Raw genomic sequence first — 17,407 nt, forward strand, 5'->3', positions numbered from 1 at the left:
CCTGAAGAGTGTTTTCCAACTTGGTTCCATTTTCCCCCTCACTTTCAGGCACCCCAATCAGACGTAGATTTGGTATTTTCACATAATTCCATACTTCTTGAAGGCTTTGTTCATTTCTTTTTCCTCTTTTTACTCTAGACTTCTTTTCTCAGTTCATTTCGTCCATTTGATCTTCAATCGTTGATACACTTTCTTCCAGTTGATCAAGTCAGTTACTGAAGCCTGTGCGTTTGTCACGTATTTCTCATGTCATGGTTTTTATCTCTGTCAGTTCGTTTATGGCCTTCCCTGCATTGATTATTCTAGTTATCCATTCTTCCATTCTTTTTTCAAGATTTTTAGTTTCTTTGCGCTGGTTACGTAGTTCCTCCTTTAGCTCTGAGAAGTTTGTCGACTGAAGCCTTCTTCTCTCAACTTGACAAAGTCATTCTCCACCCAGCTTTGATCCGTTGCTGGTGATGAACTGCATTCCTTTGGAGGGGGAGATGCGCTCTTATTTTTTGAATTTCCAGCTTTTCTGCCCTGCTTTTTCCCCATATTTGTGGTTTTATCTGCCTTTTGTCTTTGATGTTGGTGACGTGCGGATGGGGTTTGGTGTGGGTGTCCTTTCTGTTTGTTAGTTTTTCTCCTAACAGTCAGGACCCTCAGCTGTAGGTCTGTTGGAGATTGCTTGAGGTCCACTCCAGACCCTGTTTGCCTGGGTGTCAGCAGCGGAGGCTGCAGAAGATAGAATGTTGCTGAACAGCGAGTGTTCCTGTCAGATTCTTGCTCTGGAAGCTTCATCTCAGGGGTGTACCCCGTCGTGTGAGGTGCGGGGTGTCGGTCTGCACCTCGTGGGGGATGTCTCCCAGTTAGGCTACTCAGGGGTCAGGGACCCACTTGAGCAGGCAGTCTGTCCTTTCTCAGATCTCAACCACCGTGTTGTGAGATCCACTGCTCTCTTCAAAGCTGTCAGACAGGATCATTTACATCTGCACAGGTTTCTGCTTCTTTTTTTCAGCTGTGCCCTGTCCCCAGAGGTGGAGTCTACAGAGACAGGCAGGCCTCCTTGAGCTGCTGTGGGCTCCACCCAGTTCGAGCTTCCCAGCAGCTTCGGCTTCATTTACCTACTTAAGCCTCAGCAATGGCGGGTGACCCTCCCCCAGTCTCGCTGCTGCCATGCAGTTAGATCTCAGACTGCTGTGCTAGCAATGAGGGAGGCTCCCTGGGCGTGGGACCCTCCCGGCCAGGTGTGGGATAAAATCTCCTGGTGTGCCGTTTGCTAAGACCCTTGGTAAAGCACAGTATTAGGGTGGGAGTTACCCTATTTTCCAGGTGTTGTGTGTCTCAGTTTTCCTTGGCTAGGAAAAGGGATTTCCTTCCCCCTTGCACTTCCCAGGGGAGGTGATGCCTCGCCCTGCTTCAGCTCTGGCTGGTTGGTCTGCTCCAGCTGACCAGCACTGATTGTCTGGCACTCCCCAGTGAGATGAACCTGGTACCTCAGTGGAAAATGCAGAAATCACCCGTCTTCTGTGTCGCTCACGCTGGGAGCTGAAGACTGGAGCTGTTCCTATTCGGCCATCTTGCTCCGCCCTCCCGAGCCCATCTTAAAGCATATAGATTAGGTAACTTACTGCTAGTTTCCAGGAAATAAATTTAAAAAAAAATTATTATTTCTGTGTTACACTATTTTTGTGTTGCTATAAAGAAATACCTGAGCCTGGGTAATTTATTAAAAAGAGATTTAATTAGCTCATAACTCTGTGGGCTGTACAGGAAGCATGGCACCCATATCTACCTGGCTTTTGGTGAGACCTTAGGAAGCTTACAATCATGGCAGAAGGTGAAGGGCGAGCAAGTGTCTTACATGGTGAGAGAGGGAGCAAGAGAGAGAGAGTTGGGGGGTGCCACGCACTTTTAAACAACCAGATCTCTTGAGAACCCACTCACCATTATGAAGACAGCACTGAGTTATTTCAGGAATCCGCTACTGTGAGGTAAACATCTCCACCCAGGCCCCACCTTCAACACTGGGATTACATCTCAACATGAGATTTGGAGGGGACATCCAAACTATATCACCTTCACTCAGGAATACACATTATATTTTAACATGAGAATCTTTTTAAAATTAAGATGTTTTAAAAATGCTAACTCACATTTATATCTACAGAATATTTGGAATCTTAGTCCAATGCTTTTGAGCAGTGAAATAGCAAAGTGGTTCCTGCCTGCCTTAAGAAAAGGCAGATACTCCTGAATACCATGTTCAACCAAAAGCCCACGCCATACATGAATGGCTAAATAAACAAATGATTATTCAACATCTTTGTATTGTGAACACCTGTGTGTAGCTTCTTTTAAGCCATAGACCCTGTTAAAACTCTTAGGCTTCTCTGATTTGGTTTCACCTATCTAAAGCAGCTTGGAAGCAGCAGAGACTGAAATGTTGATTGATTTTATTTCAAAATGTGTTCATCGCCTACTATCAACTTTTCACTAAACTTGAGTACCATATGCTCATTCATCAATGAGAAAGAAGGCTTTCAGCAGGGATACGACAGATTTTACTTCCTCTCAGAAGATGTTGTCAAGATGATTAGTGAACCATTCACAAAATGAAAATGAGGAAAGTCTCCTTGTATACTATTTCCCATTTATTCAGAGTATGACCCAGCCCGTTTTCTCATTTCAGATACCTTTTGTGGAGAAAATATGAATATGACATCTTATCCTGTATCATGGTCCAGTATAATTGGAGTCTGGTACAGTGAGTCTAAATATTTCAAATATGGACTATGGCCATCAATGGATGATGACATAACTACTGACCGGTACACTCAGGTAACCTGTGTGCTGGCAAACATGCACATTGTTTAAGAGATAAGCATGTGTGTAGAAACGTAGGTGAGAAACAACCGAAAATAATTCTACCTTCTTATGGCAATCTTTACTGAATTTACTGAGTTCCTCTTATAATTTGGAATAGAAGGAATTGTTCTGTTCAAAATATGGCTTAGAGAAGATGCCTAACTTCTCAGTTTCCTTCTTTACTCACTAGATTTTCCAGAAACTCACAAAATCATAAGATGTCAATCTAATTTGATATTGGTAGTATTTGTAAAAGTGAAAATAATGGTACCTTAAAATACAGGGAAACCCCTGATTTCTAACTTTAGTTTTATTGTGGTAAAAAATACATTTTAAAAATTACCATTTTAACCATTTTAAATGGTTTCATGTTCAGCATTAATGTGGCATGAATGTTCAGTGGCAATAAGTCCACTCAGATGGTTGTGCAACCCCATCATTGGAATATTGTCATTTTCCCAAACCGAAACTCTGTACTCATTAAACAATACCTTCCATTCCTCCCCCAAACCTCTGGCAACCACCACTCTACTTTCTGTCTCTGTGAACAATTTCACTACTCAAAGTACCTCATAACTTTGGAATTATATGATATTTGTCCTTTTGTGTCTGCTTTATTTCACTTAGCATAATATATTAAATCTATGCTCATCCATGTTGTAGCGTGTGTCAGAATTGTATTCTTTTTTAAAGGCTAAATAGGATTTCACTGTATGTGTATATCACCTTTTGCTTGTCTGTTCTTATGGGCATTTGAGTTGTTTCCATTTTTTTGGCTATTGTGAATAATACTGCTTTAAACATTGGTGTGAAAATATCTGTTTGAGTGCTTGCTTTCAATTGTTTGGGGCATATGCCAAGGAGAGGAATTACTGGATCATATGTGAATATTATGTTTATTATTTGAAAAACTGGAGTACTATTATATTTTCTGTTGCAGCTGCACCATTTTATATTCCCACCAGTAATTTACAAAATTTGCAATTTCTTCACATCTTTGCTCTATCAGTCTGCTTAGGATGCCGTAACAAAATACCACAGCTAGGTGGATTAAACAACAGAAATTTATTTTCTCACATTCTGGATCCTAGAAGTCTATGATCTTAATAGAGCATAGTCAGTTTCTAGTGAAAGCTTTCTGCCTGACACCTTGTCATAATGTCCTAACACGGCTTTTTCCCGGTGCAAAAGTGGAGCCAGAGAGAATCAAGGATAGAGACAGAGACAAGAGAGACCATGAGAGCAAGCTGTTTAGCATCTGTTCGTATAAGGACACATCCTACTGGAACAGGGCCCAAGTCATATGACTTTATTTAATCTTAATTATTTCCTTAGAATCTCTATTTTCAAATACAGCTACACTGGATGGAAGTTAGGGGTACAGAATATGAATTTTGGGGTACCAATTCAGCTCATAACATTGTACCATTGCCCCTCCCCAGCAAATTTATTTTCTCCTCACATGCAAAATAGATTCATTCTATCCCAAGAGCCCTCAAATTTTTAATTTATTCCAGCATCAACTCTAAAGTCTAAGGCCCAAAGTCTCATCTAAATATTATCTGAATATTATCTAAATGCAAGAGATTCAAGGTGTGATTCATCCAGAGGTAACATTTCTCGCCAGCAGTGAACCCATGAAACAAGAAAAGTTATATGCTTCCATAGTACAATAGACACACAGGCATAAGATAGATATTCTCATTTCAAAAAAGAAATAGAAAAGGAAGCAGTAATGGGTCCCAGGCAAATCCAAAACCTTGCAAAAGAAATTTCATGTGATAGTAAGGCTTGAGAATAATTTTCTTTGGTTTGATGCTCTGCACTCTTGGCCAACTTGGAGGCAGCATCACCCATGGCTCTGTGGGCAGCCTTTTCCCTTTAGCCCAGTGAGACAGCCTCATCAAATGACTCGCTGAAGAGGCCCTGCTAACATGGCTGCTTTCAGAGATCATCTGAAGGGACAATACTCTTTGAAGCTAAGCAGGAAGCAGCCTTGCACCCTGGACTTGTAATGGGAATGGCAGCCATCATGATCTCTGAAACATTTGGGGAGTCATTCTTCCCTTTTCTTGAAGGATAATGCATGTTTACAATGAAATATCTCCATCATGTCTTTCTGAAGAGTCTAAGAAGTCTGACAGCCTTCCATCACTTGGGTCTGTTTTCTCTGTCCACTTTAGTTCAAATTGGCAGTACCTCCACTGTATAATCACACGTGTATTTCTGCTGAGATGTATGATTGAATCCATAAATCATATCTATGGTATCTTTATCTAATGGTTGTTCAGTGACATTAGGGTTCTCTTTGAAAAATACTTTCTCATTTTCTGTAATATAGATGAGCTAATGATCGTGTAAATCTTCAAGTTCTGGTTTGTCCTTGCATAAATATTTCTTCAATTTCTTTCTCTCCTCTTGTAGTTTACTGTAAGTGGTGAGGAGAAACCAAACCACTCCTTCAACCCTTTGCTCTGAAATCTCCTCAGCTAAATTTCCACGTTTATTGTTCACAACTTTTGCCTTCCACAAACACTAGAAGACAAGGCAGCAGCCATTTTGTTTGCTACTTTATAATAAAGATTACCTTTCTTCCAATTTCCAAGAACATGTCCCTTATTTATATCTGAGACCACAACAAAATATACTTTAATGCTCTTATTTCTATCACCAGTCTCTTCCAAGCAATCTACACTTTTTATAGCATGCACTTAAAACTTCCAGTCTCTACCCATTACCCAATTCCAAGGCTGCTTCCACATTTTTAGGTATTTGTTGAAGAAGCATCTCAGTTCTTGATACCAAAATCTGTTTTAGTGTTCTCAGCCTACCATAACAAAACATCACATTGCTGAATGACTTAAACAACAGAAATTTATTTTCTTGAATTCACAAAGCCTGAAAGTCCAAGATCAGAGTGCCAGCATGGTTAGTTTCTTGAGAGGATTCTCCTTCTGGCTTAAAGATTGCTTCCTTTCACTATATTCTCACATGTGCCCATTGGTAAGTTTCATAAAATAAAATCCACTTGAAATAAAGCCTACTTAAATTTGATGTTAAAAGTCAATGAAAATAAAGCATATTTAAAAAGAAGCATAATCACAGAAATTAATGCAGAAATCCTAAATAAAACACTAGTAAATCGCATTTTCTTTTAAGATTGATACACTTAGATACAAAGGGTATGTGGCAGGAATCTGGGAGTATCTTAACATTAAACTACTTAATCATATAATTTACCTTATCAAAGGATTAGAGGATAAAAATACAATGAACATCTAGAAAGCTAAAAATCTAACAAATTTGTGGCCTTGATTCAAACCTTCTATTTCCTATATAAGTCAACTAACACACTAATTTTATCGCAAAAGCATTATCTCATCGTTGTGGTATATTAACTGAATTCCATCACCTTCAGATAATCTTGATTTGTCTCCTTCAAAGTGAATCATTGTCACTTTCAAAATAGAACATGTTTTATCAAAATGATTTCTCTCATTTCCTGTTGCCAAGGAATGAAGACAATGAAATCAAAGAAATTTGCTTTCATTTGCTTAAAATTTAATACAGTAGAATATAGAAACATTTTACATTCCACCAGTTATGGATTTTTTTCATGGCTAGCAAATGGAGGAGTGAGGACTAAAACCCAGATCTGAATCCTAGTCCAGTGGTCTTTACACAGCTCTTAATCTTTCATATGCACTGGAGAGATGGGAACTTCATTTCACCTAATGTTCTAAAAATCAGAAGTAGCTGAGGGCAGGGAAGGGCAAGGAGCAGAATATAGGGTTCCAAGCAGAATCAACTGAACAACAAGAATGTTAATGTGAAGGTGAGTAAGCCCATGACAGCAGGCCCAGTGGGGGAATATACCACAAGTCTTTTCCAGACATTTTCCGACATTTTCTGTAACCTTGTATAAATACATTAGTATGTTCATGAAAAATTTTGTAAAATAAAAGCTCTTTTTCTAAAGTCATTTGTGTCTGAAGACCTAATGAAAAAAGTTTCATTTTCAATTTTTCTTTGCTATGAGTTAAAGGAATAAATGAATAAATTAAGTTCAATAATCTTATTACCAATTAACATATAGAGGGAACATAGCAAAATAGATGCTCAGCTGCATTTTTATTAAAATCATGTTTCAGGTTATGTGCTCCATTAGAGTCTGAATTCAACAGGGTCTCTTATGGAAAATACTTATTGGTAGAAAATGTTAGCAAGAACCTGCAAACAAAGAATCTACATTATAAAAATTTTTATGCCCAGGTAGAGCAATAGTTTTAGTAAAAGCCTAGGTTAGCAGCAGAAAATTAAAAGCCATATGGTGTGGAGAGATTGGCACTCATGCATGACTCTCTTTGTAAAGAGAAAACAATATTTTATCTAAAAGAGTCATAGCAGACATGTTCTGTAATCAAGAACATGAACAGAAATGTGAGGAAAGTCTCTAGCACTGTAAGAAAGCTACCCAGGCTCATGTGGGGCAGTGGCAAGTGGGAACAATCGCACTTACTGAAAACATCTCCTTTTGAACCACTTAAATATTCTTAAATATTTGAATGTTTAATCCTACCTTTCACTGATGGTGTAGAGGACAACATTGTTGTGTCCCATTTTACAGCTGAGAAAATGATACTCAGAGGCATAAAACAAACTTCTAAGTACAACCTACCCAAGAAGTAAATGATGGAATTTAAACCTGGCTCACTATTCCTCAAAAACAAACTCAGTACTCTACAGTATGCCTGTTCACTGACCGATAAGAAAAGTTTCTTCCAAGCTTTGATTTTTATATAATCACCAAGCAGCCTTCATTATGTAAACTGATAAGTTATCTCATCCACATAAGTTTGATGAGAAGGGGAGAATGAGCCAGCATTGAAGACAGCCTCTCATGTTTCGTTCCAATAAGAATGAGTCATGGAGAGTCGACACAGAGTTTTGATCAGCCGTGAGTACACCGGATACGATCAGAGAAATTAGTCCTATGCACAGCCATGTACAGCCCATGTCCAGAAAGGCAACACTCAAGTCTCCTTTGAACATCAGCCTGTTCATAACAAAATGATCAACACTACCTTTTGTACCTTTACCTTCTCTCTACCTATCTCTCCTATCTCAGAGAAAATGAACATTGGGATTCTTTAAAATTAGAAATTACATCTAGAAGCCCTACTTATTTTCAGAAAGAAAAACTGACAATAAATAGAGACAATGCCAACCATCAAGTCACCCTCCCCTGTCAGTTGATTTTCTCCACCTGGTTTGCATTGTGTGCAGCTATGTGTGTGTACATGCATGTATGGTATCTAGACATGTAGGAGTCCTTTTGTTTCTATGACTTCTTGTTAAGCCATACCCAAAGTAAACCTAAAAGCAACATGTTAACTTTTAATCATGGATGACTATATTGATATTATAGCCATTTAGTAAAATATCTAATCTGCAGTAAAACAACTCTTTATCATTGCAGATTGTTTGGGCCACATCTTACCTGATTGGCTGTGCCATTACACCATGCCGCCACAAAGGATCACCTCGATATTTCTACGTTTGTCACTATTGTCATGAGTATGTATTATTAGTTTTTAAAATATATAACTCCCTAAAGTAACCTAATCTAGTTTTTCAAACTTTGTTTTTTGTGTGTGCACAAATGTTTATAGCAACTGTATTCATAATAGACAAGAGCTGGAAATAATCGAGGTGTCCTTCAAAGATGAATGGTTATACAATCTGTAGTTTGAGTCTTGGCTACTTCCTATTTATGTGAAAACACATATTTAGTTACATATTATTTTATTCCTTTGACTGTATTTTCTCTTATTTAAAAAAAAACTCCAATATATTTTCAGAGCAATTTACCAGCAGTCTTCCTATGTGTCATTGATTCTTCAGGTAATTATTATATAAGAGAAACAAATTTGGTTAAGCAAAGAAATGAGGGCATTTACTTCAATGAAACAAGAGTATTGTTAGACCAAAAGGACAGGCATGCAGTGGTGTCTTAACAAGGAAACAAATGGAAAGAGCCAAGTATCTTTCTCTGTACTTAGCTATCTAGTCAAAAAGTTGATGTATGTCTTCTCTTTAAAAATGAAATTCACATGTTATAGATTCTATCACAGATACTAGTCGCAATTCCTAGAAAACTTAATCCGATTGTTTCAGTAAGGATCCGCTGCACCTTCTTCTCCTATCAACTGTGATTATGACACAAGATCAAGTAAGACAAAGATGACTGCAGGGCCCATCTGTGTGGCTCCAGTGATGGTTATCAGAAAAGAGAAGATTGTTCAGAGTTGAATAGAACTGCCTGATATTTGACTACAAATGCCAGTTCAATATCACTTCTGCTGATAAAAGTCAGTGACGCCATTATGCATCTCCTTCAGCTACATGTATTTCTTAGATTAACACATAAGTCTTTCCTCCATAATGTTAGCTCAATGCATTGTGCTCAACCACTGTCTCCCATGTATGTAGCACAATACTAGATGTTCAATATGAATCATTGAATATGACTGATTTGAAAATACACTGCCGTACTTCACATTTGCAGTGATGCCTCCACTATCACTATTGATTCAGAGTGTAATATCATCATATAATAACTCTATCTGAGTTATATATAAATTGTGCTGAAGACAATAAAATCTCTTTGCTCCTACAACACATGGTTTGCAATATGTATTTTCAAGGGTTGGTGGTCTGCAGTGAACTTCAACTGCTCCGAAAAAGAAAAGTATAAAACATGGAGAGCTATGATAGGGGAATTTTCTTGGTTGAAGATTAGTCCAAGTCTCTGACTAAATCTCTTACTGAATTTAGTAATAATCTTCTTTTCAAAGTGAAATTTTAGCAGCTCAGATAAATGAATACCAGATTAAAAAAGGTTTTTTAAAACCAGAACATTTACTTTTTTAAGTTGTATTACTTTAGAAACAGATATTATCTATGTTTTTAGACACTATGTATGTTTTAGACACTATGTATGTTTTTAGACATACACAGGTTAGAATTGTCTTTTCTTTTTTGTTTTTCCTTTTGAGATAGGGCCTTGTTCTGTCACCCAGGTTGGAGTACAGAGGTGTCAACATAGCTCAGTGCAGCATTGACCTTCTGGGCTCCAGCTATCCTCCCACCTCAGTCTTCCAAGTACCTGAAACTACAGGCATGCGCCACCAGGCCTGATTAATTTTTTTTTTTTGGTGGTAGATATGAAGCTGCCTTTTTTTTTTTTTTTTGCCCCAGCTTATCTCGAACTTTTGGGCTCAAGTAATCCTTCCACCTTGCCCTCCCAAAGTGCTGGGATTACAGGGATAAGTCATTGAGCCCTGCCTGTCTTTTCAAAAGTTTCAAGTTAGTCCAGAACTAGAACTTCTTATCTACTTTCTTTCCCACACCCCAACACTTTAGTTTTATCCATGCTGATGTACTTTCATCTTTTATATATACCATCTGTTTCAACAAAAGACATTAACATGTAAAAAATTTCTTATAACATAGTGCAAGATGGAGTTAGAACCTCTCTAACTTGCCTCACTTGAGGCTTTCTTCTTAACATTGGTAAGAATCATGCCCTTTTAAATGATGGTTTACCAAGTCCTTATAGGTATTAATGAAGAATAGTATTCTGTTGTAATTGGCTCTAAAGCCCTCTTGCTTATGAGTGCTCTTGCTTGTACTCGAGGGTACCCAAAGTTCCCAAGTACTGTTAGGACTTGACTGTCCAACGAGATGTGCACATTGCCTGAAAAATACTTTCATGTCACTCACATTTATTGGTTCTATGTGCAAAAAAAAAAAAAATTATAACTATAAGACTGGAAATCTTATACCCATTTTAAAAATTATCACTCTTCTTTACAAGAATATTTGCACAATTTGTTTTTAAAGTTGGCTGTACACTGTGAGTAAGATTTTATATGCATTTTTCAAAGATGAGTTTTATGAAATCACTTTTTTTTATTCAAGGGGAAATGATCCTGAAACAAAGCATGAACCTTATAAGAAGGGTGTCCCATGTGAAGCCTGCCCAAATAACTGTGAAGACAAACTTTGCAGTAAGTTTTCTACATTATGTTTGTTTACAGTTAACCCATTGGTCTGGGAATGATACAACCTTTAAATTAAGCATTAAAAAACATTGCACTTTTGTACAGCTTTCATCTCATTCATACCAAAGAAAATACACAAATTATTTCTGCTTACCCCTCCCCAATTGCCAGAGTGACTGAAGACTGTTGATTTAACCTATGGCAAAGGAAATTACAAAGTCTAGGTCTGACAACTCGAGTTCCCACCCTATAGATTAAAATACTTAAGGTCAACCTAGATAAAATATTGAGGTAAGTGTAGATTTTTCTCTGCTCTCTAAAAAGTTCTTGGGCCCTCTTATTGCAGCCCATAATTTGGGCTCGTTGCTTTCAGTTTACCGATGTTCTCCAATTGCTTGCCACTCCATGACTACTCAGGTTGCCTGACCACTTATTATAGCATGAAATTTTTACTGAGTGATCCTTATTCTTCTTTTGTTCCTGTGAACCACCTAAAAAGTTAGCTGATGCTCATATTATTTCTTACATTCCTTACAGCCTCTTTTTTTTTCAATTTCTTGAAAAATCTTACCTAAGGTGAAGTTGTAGCCAAATGGGTGCCATTTCTGTTTATTTACTTAGATAGCCAAATTTCACTTTTTAAAGTCTACCTGCAACCATAATTTCTTAATTCCTAGCAATAATATTGATTAAGATAAATTATATTAGTAATAAGTCTGTGGAGGAAAAAATAAACCTAAGAAAAATATCCTGTGACCTCCAACTTGAAAGGTCACTTATTTTTCTTCACCTAATCAGGTTACTCTATTTGCTTTTAAAGTAAGAAAGAAAATGGATTCTTCTTCCTCCTTTTACCTTTCTCTCATTTCTCTTCTCTTTTACTCTTAATTTATTTACTTCTCTGTCTGTCTCCCTCTCTCTTTCTCTGTATCCACTTCACTTTTTATACCCCGTTTCTGGAAAAAAAATGTAGTTGGAGAGAGTTTCCTCCCCATCAAAAAATAAAAATAAAAAATAAAAATCAACCAATTTTTTATGCCTTAGGGGGAGAAAGGATGGCAATTTAGTAGATTTTTAGAATCTAGGTGAGAAAAACAATGTCTGTAGTGGTATAATAATTTAATAGAAGTAAAGGAAGAGTAGGAAAGAGAAATGTTACTCAAGAAGATTGATTCTATTACATAGACGATGTATATCATAAGCCCTTTCTTTACCTGTAAGTGTTTGAGGAAGTGAGAGCTATTAAAGAAATATATGAACTTAAGAATTGAATATATTGGGCACAAACAGTGCTAAAAATGTAAGACCTAGATATGCAGATATAAATCATTTAATGCAATTCGAATGAAATGTATAAAAATAATAATTCTTACTTATAATATTAGGAAGGTATATAAATTAATAAGAACAGATAAAAGAAAACAATGGATTACAACACTTTATAGATTCAAAGAAAAAATATGTTACCTCTAAAGAAAAAAAATCCATTGATAATTTTACAGATTCAAAGAAAAAAATGTTACCTCTAAAGAAAACAAATCCATTGATAATCATATTTCACCAGAATACTACATAAGAGAATAAAGTAGGATAATGATAGGTAATTGATTTTTTTCAAAAAGGAGTAATGACTTTGGCAAATTGCTGATTATAGGAAAAAGAAGCAGAGATACACTATCAAATATACAATTGCTCAGGAGTAATATAACATCCACATTTCATTTCCTTGTTGCACCTTGATAAATCTACTGTAGTTATTCTCCAAGTTCCTGAAAGGTGAATCAGTTTAATAATTTAGGAAGGGAAAATGTATACAGCGTAGAAAGATATTGACTAGGCCGGGCACGGTGGCTCAATCCTGTAATCCCAGCACTTTGGGAGGCGGAGATGGGCGGATCACGAGGTCAGGAGATCGAGACCATCCTGGCTAACATAGTGAAACCCCGTCTCTACTAAAAAAAATACAAAAAACTAGCCAGGCGAGGTGGCGGGTGCCTGTAGTCCCAGCTACTCGGGAGGCTGAGGCAGGAGAATGGCGTAAACCCAGGAGGCGGAGCTTACAGTGAGCTGAGACCTGGCCACTGCACTTCAGCCTGGGCGACAGAGCGAGACTCCGTCTCAAAAAAAAAAAAAAAGAAAAAAGAAAGATATTGACTAAAATAATAAACAGTAAGACATAAATGTAAATTTAAAATTTATAAGATTGTTATAAATTTCATGCAATGATCGAACTTTATAATTGAAAGAGAAGAAATATAATGGAAAAATTTAAATTGACCACCAAATTATCAAGATTCAAATTCAGGACTGCATGATAAGGTCAGAAAATCTTAAAAGAGAGAGGGAATTAAATTCTTGTTATTCTTGCCTTTATAGAGAGACAAATAAATCCATTTGTTATTTGTGATAGAGAATTCAGGTTAAAAACTATTTTAGTAAACTTTTTGATGCTATTGCCACAAATTTAAAATGTTGGGTATCTTCATTGTGATTGGAGAATTTTGTGTGCATTTCTGCCTCTGTATGTACCAGAATATAGGTGCGTGCACATCCATGGGATAGAGCAAGGTGAGAAAAATCACTAGAATGTTAATCGAGATAACCTCTGAGTGGGTGGGTGCCATCCTATATGTGGTTTTTAATTCCATTTTCCATTGGCTATACATCACTTTTAATAATCCAAAGCAAACCTTTAACCAATAAACAATGCAGCAGTAGATAATTAGACAAAATAGTGTGACTATTTTATATTGCAATGGCGTAGTTAATACTTTCAAAATGACAATGTAATTTAAAAAATAATTCCTCTCCAATCTGTTTATATTGGATTTAAAAAATTGTGATAAAAAACCTGTTTTATACAAAGACAAAAATTTTACCTTTTTCTTTCAAACATGATCTTATCACCTGTTTTGCATTCGGATTAGCATAAGTTAGCTTATGCTAATCAAATTGAGTTAGCTATTGTTAATAAAAATTTCTTTGTGTCTTTAATAAGATGGTCTCTTTCCTCAGCAAATGTGATTTTTAAAAGGTTGTGTTGTAAAACCATACTATTTTCTTTCAGCTAACCCCTGTATCTACTATGATGAATACACCGACTGTAGCTTAGAAGTCCGTTTTCTTGGATGCAACCACTCGACACCTCGCATGTTCTGTAAAGCCACTTGTCTGTGTGACACTGAGATAAAATAGGTCTTTGTTATTTTCATCAGTTCTGTGCTGTGACGATGAGGAGGAGATGTCTGTTGGATCATGTCTTTTGCTATAGTTCAGTAGCTTCTGCTATATTTTATTTGATTTTAATCACGCTAGAGATCTTAACTCCTGTCCTGATACATCCTGAAGTAACACTGTTTTCAATTTTCTTATTACTGGAGTAAAAGGCCAAGCCCAACACCTGCCTTAAATTTAAATCATGCAATTTATAGTTCTTAAGTTGGCATAATTCAACTTACGGTATAACTGAGTCCCTCAACAGTAACCTGGGCTAAAGTAGGTCTTACGTGGTTGAACTCCCACCCCTGCTTTCCCCATATTTTCAGCCACTCTGATTATCTTCCCTGCACAACTAACATCCAGTAATAATTCTTCACTTTTAAAATTTTACTTCTACTTTAAATCAATCATTAAAGGAATCCACAAAGCAAACAGAGTTCAGTCTCATCTTGCAAGGTAAATATCACTTAATTGGAAGTAGTTTAAATGTCTCATTGTTTTATTGTCACATTTATATATACATTTGTGAAGCAAGAAACAATAAAAAAAGCTTCGTGTGCCATTAATTTAATAAAATATGTATTCAGTACTGATTGCATGCAAGATGCATGTTTATATATACAGAAAGAATACAGTTTCATTTCATTTCAAAGGCAGTATAAAAGAAATATAAAAATAGCATGATATGAGAAATAAATAAGTCCCAAAAGACATACTGGTCACATATTATTATTGCCAGATGAGCATAAATAGCTTTTGTTTGGAGATTCAGGAAAGCCTTAAGGGTGGAATGACACATCTTCTGAGTAAACAGGATTGCAAAGGTTATGATTATTTCAACACAATGCAACAGCACAGTTAAGGCCAACAAACGTAAAATGCACTGAAGCATTAGGGAATATTGAAAGGCTTGACATGAGAAAAGGGAAGGCTAGAAATATTTGGTCAAATTTTAACATTATACCAAAGTTATACCCTACTTGTATATTTCTTTACTCATTTTAATAAAAAGTAGCTCTACCTACTTGTATATTTCTTTACTCATTTTAATAAAAAGTAGCTCTACCTACTTGTATATTTCTTTACTCATTTTAATAAAGTGTTTGGAGAAAAAAAAGACATCACCCACTTTCCAAAAGTAAAAAAACCATGCCTTAAACCCATTCTGCATCACACAGAGGTTCTTGTCACAGATACAAAAATTCTGTGTGGCTCCAAGAAAAGAGGACAATTTGAGAATGATGCCCTCTTGACATGACCCATGTCTTTCCATCTAGATCCATGGGCATTTCTCCCATGTAAATCCTTCAGACCCTTTCTCACTTTTTATTTAAACTACATTTGTTAGATCTACCCACTTGATTGTATCTATCTTTTGAGTAATTGTCATTAGCATAATCATGGACATATTAACATCAGGAGAACAGTAACTTATCCTGTGACACTGTAAGTAGGATGGTACTTTATAGCTGAAATACTTAATACATTATAAAAATCAAAGTAATAATAATTTACCTAAGAAAATTAAATGCATGTGCTGTAGAAAATCTTTACTTATTTTTTCATTATCAGGTATTATGATTTCTCTTACCTCACCAAGGTAGCATTAGATTTTAGAGTGATCAAATTAGAGCCCTGAGTTCTGAATTTTGCATGCTAGATAACCAACTAATCCTGCAGTCTACTATAGGCAGTGTTACCGTGTTCTTACACTACAATATGCTCTCTCTAGAAGTTAACATGATACTTCTCAAAATTTGCATTCCAACTACATCTCTTCCCACTTTGCATAAGAGTAAGCATATTCAAATATTTCTTAAGAGTTGGGGAAGGAGGAGGAAGGGTAAGTCTATGTCTTAGGAAAATCAAATAAGCAAGTAACAAAACTTTGACTTTGTCTACATTACCCAAGTTTAAATAATATGCTGGCTTACTTCGCGATAAATTATATTTGTTAAATATGAAAAGTATTTCCCCCCAAAATATCTCAGAGCACATTGACTATGTGAAAAGTACCCCGTAATGAAGAAGATTGGGGGTGGGGGATGACCTCATGTACACCATTCTTCTATTATCTCAGAAGCTTTCAGAATCACACATATTGTTTGGAAAATCATTTTTAAAAGCTATTTTTAGATGACAGTGGAAAGAATTCTTATTTACTATGCAACAGCTTTCTAAAAAACAGTTTTTATTTTAACTATTTTTTATTTCATTTCCAATATCTCTAAGCAGTTATATTTTATAATAGCTTGATCACCATTTAGATTTCCATTATGTTTATTTCTTTGCAACTTTTGTGCTTTTTACAATTTGTATTGATTTTTTTAAGTAGTTCAGTTTCTTTTAGTATATGATGTTCCACTGTTATCTTCCTCTCATAAGATTAAATATTTTTGAATCGATATATTTGTTGGCTTTGTTGGTATATCTGAAGACATCAGAAAAGACTTCTCACTTTATTTATTTTTTTTTCTGTGTTAGGTTGAGTTGAAGAAAGTCACAAGGCGTGAGATGCTTTGTGTTGCAGTTAATGGTCTCTTCCTCCCTATCCTCTGTTCCCACAAATGGACAATTCCTTCTCACAGGGTAACCTCTCTGCTGCTGTACTCATAATTTCTTCCTTCTCTGCTACATCTGTTTTAATTGTCAAGGGATAGAGGCTGCCAGACTTAAATGTATTTGTCGTTCTAGGTTTTTGGCTTCCCACTTCAGCCTGCCCCCAGCAGTGTTTTAAAATTACAATGGCCAAAGTGAGAGCAGCAGATGCTCTAAATCTATTTCCACGATACCTGTCTCATGATCAATATACAAGTTTCTTTTGCCTCCTTTTATTTTATTGATGTTTCCTTTTGTTTGACATTGTATTTTTTGAACTTCTTAGACCTAAATTCCGGACATGGCCAGCACTTCTTTCATCAAAGTTCATTTCCCTCCCCACTGCTACTCCAGTTACATCCATCCTAATCTCAATCACTGGCTTGATCTCAACAGGGATGAGTGCAAGATAGATAGTTCAACAAAAATCCTGTATAGCAACCTATCTTTTCCCCCATGAACTTTGGACAGCTCCTAATGAGGCTATTTCTTTGTGCCCCTCAAGAAAACAAAAGAATTAACCATCCTTGGGTACATCAATTTTTACAATTGAAAAAAAGGCTGTATTAAAATTCAGGTCTAATTTCTGTCATCTCTAGGGGTAGAGGAAGTTCAGAAAATTAATATGTCTTACTTAAATTTCCACCTTATAAAGAAATTAGTGATGTCTAGCC

General features: G+C 36.3%; 1 protein-coding gene across 3 annotated transcripts in view; it reads left to right on the forward strand.

Moving 5' to 3' along the window:
* Nucleotides 1-15,067, forward strand: part of CRISP1 (cysteine-rich secretory protein 1) — a 52,233-nt gene extending 37,166 nt beyond the window's left edge. Inside the window, exons 5-8 of one of the 3 annotated variants that reach the window (XM_011974111.1) lie at nt 2,675-2,823; nt 8,330-8,427; nt 10,834-10,922; nt 13,984-14,567. In XM_011974111.1, the coding sequence (XP_011829501.1) occupies nt 2,675-2,823; nt 8,330-8,427; nt 10,834-10,922; nt 13,984-14,111 (464 nt within the window). In that variant the 3' untranslated portion in view covers nt 14,112-14,567. Of the gene's footprint in view, nt 1-2,674; nt 2,824-8,329; nt 8,428-10,833; nt 10,923-13,983 lie in introns of all 3 variants that reach the window. The other 2 variants (XM_011974110.1, XM_011974112.1) reach the window with 2 other exon arrangements.
* The last annotated feature ends 2,340 nt before the right edge of the window (nt 15,068-17,407 follow it).

The sequence above is a fragment of the Mandrillus leucophaeus genome, unplaced genomic scaffold (genome assembly GCF_000951045.1).
Source record: "Mandrillus leucophaeus isolate KB7577 unplaced genomic scaffold, Mleu.le_1.0 Scaffold1414, whole genome shotgun sequence".
NCBI classification, from domain to species: domain Eukaryota; kingdom Metazoa; phylum Chordata; class Mammalia; order Primates; family Cercopithecidae; genus Mandrillus; species Mandrillus leucophaeus.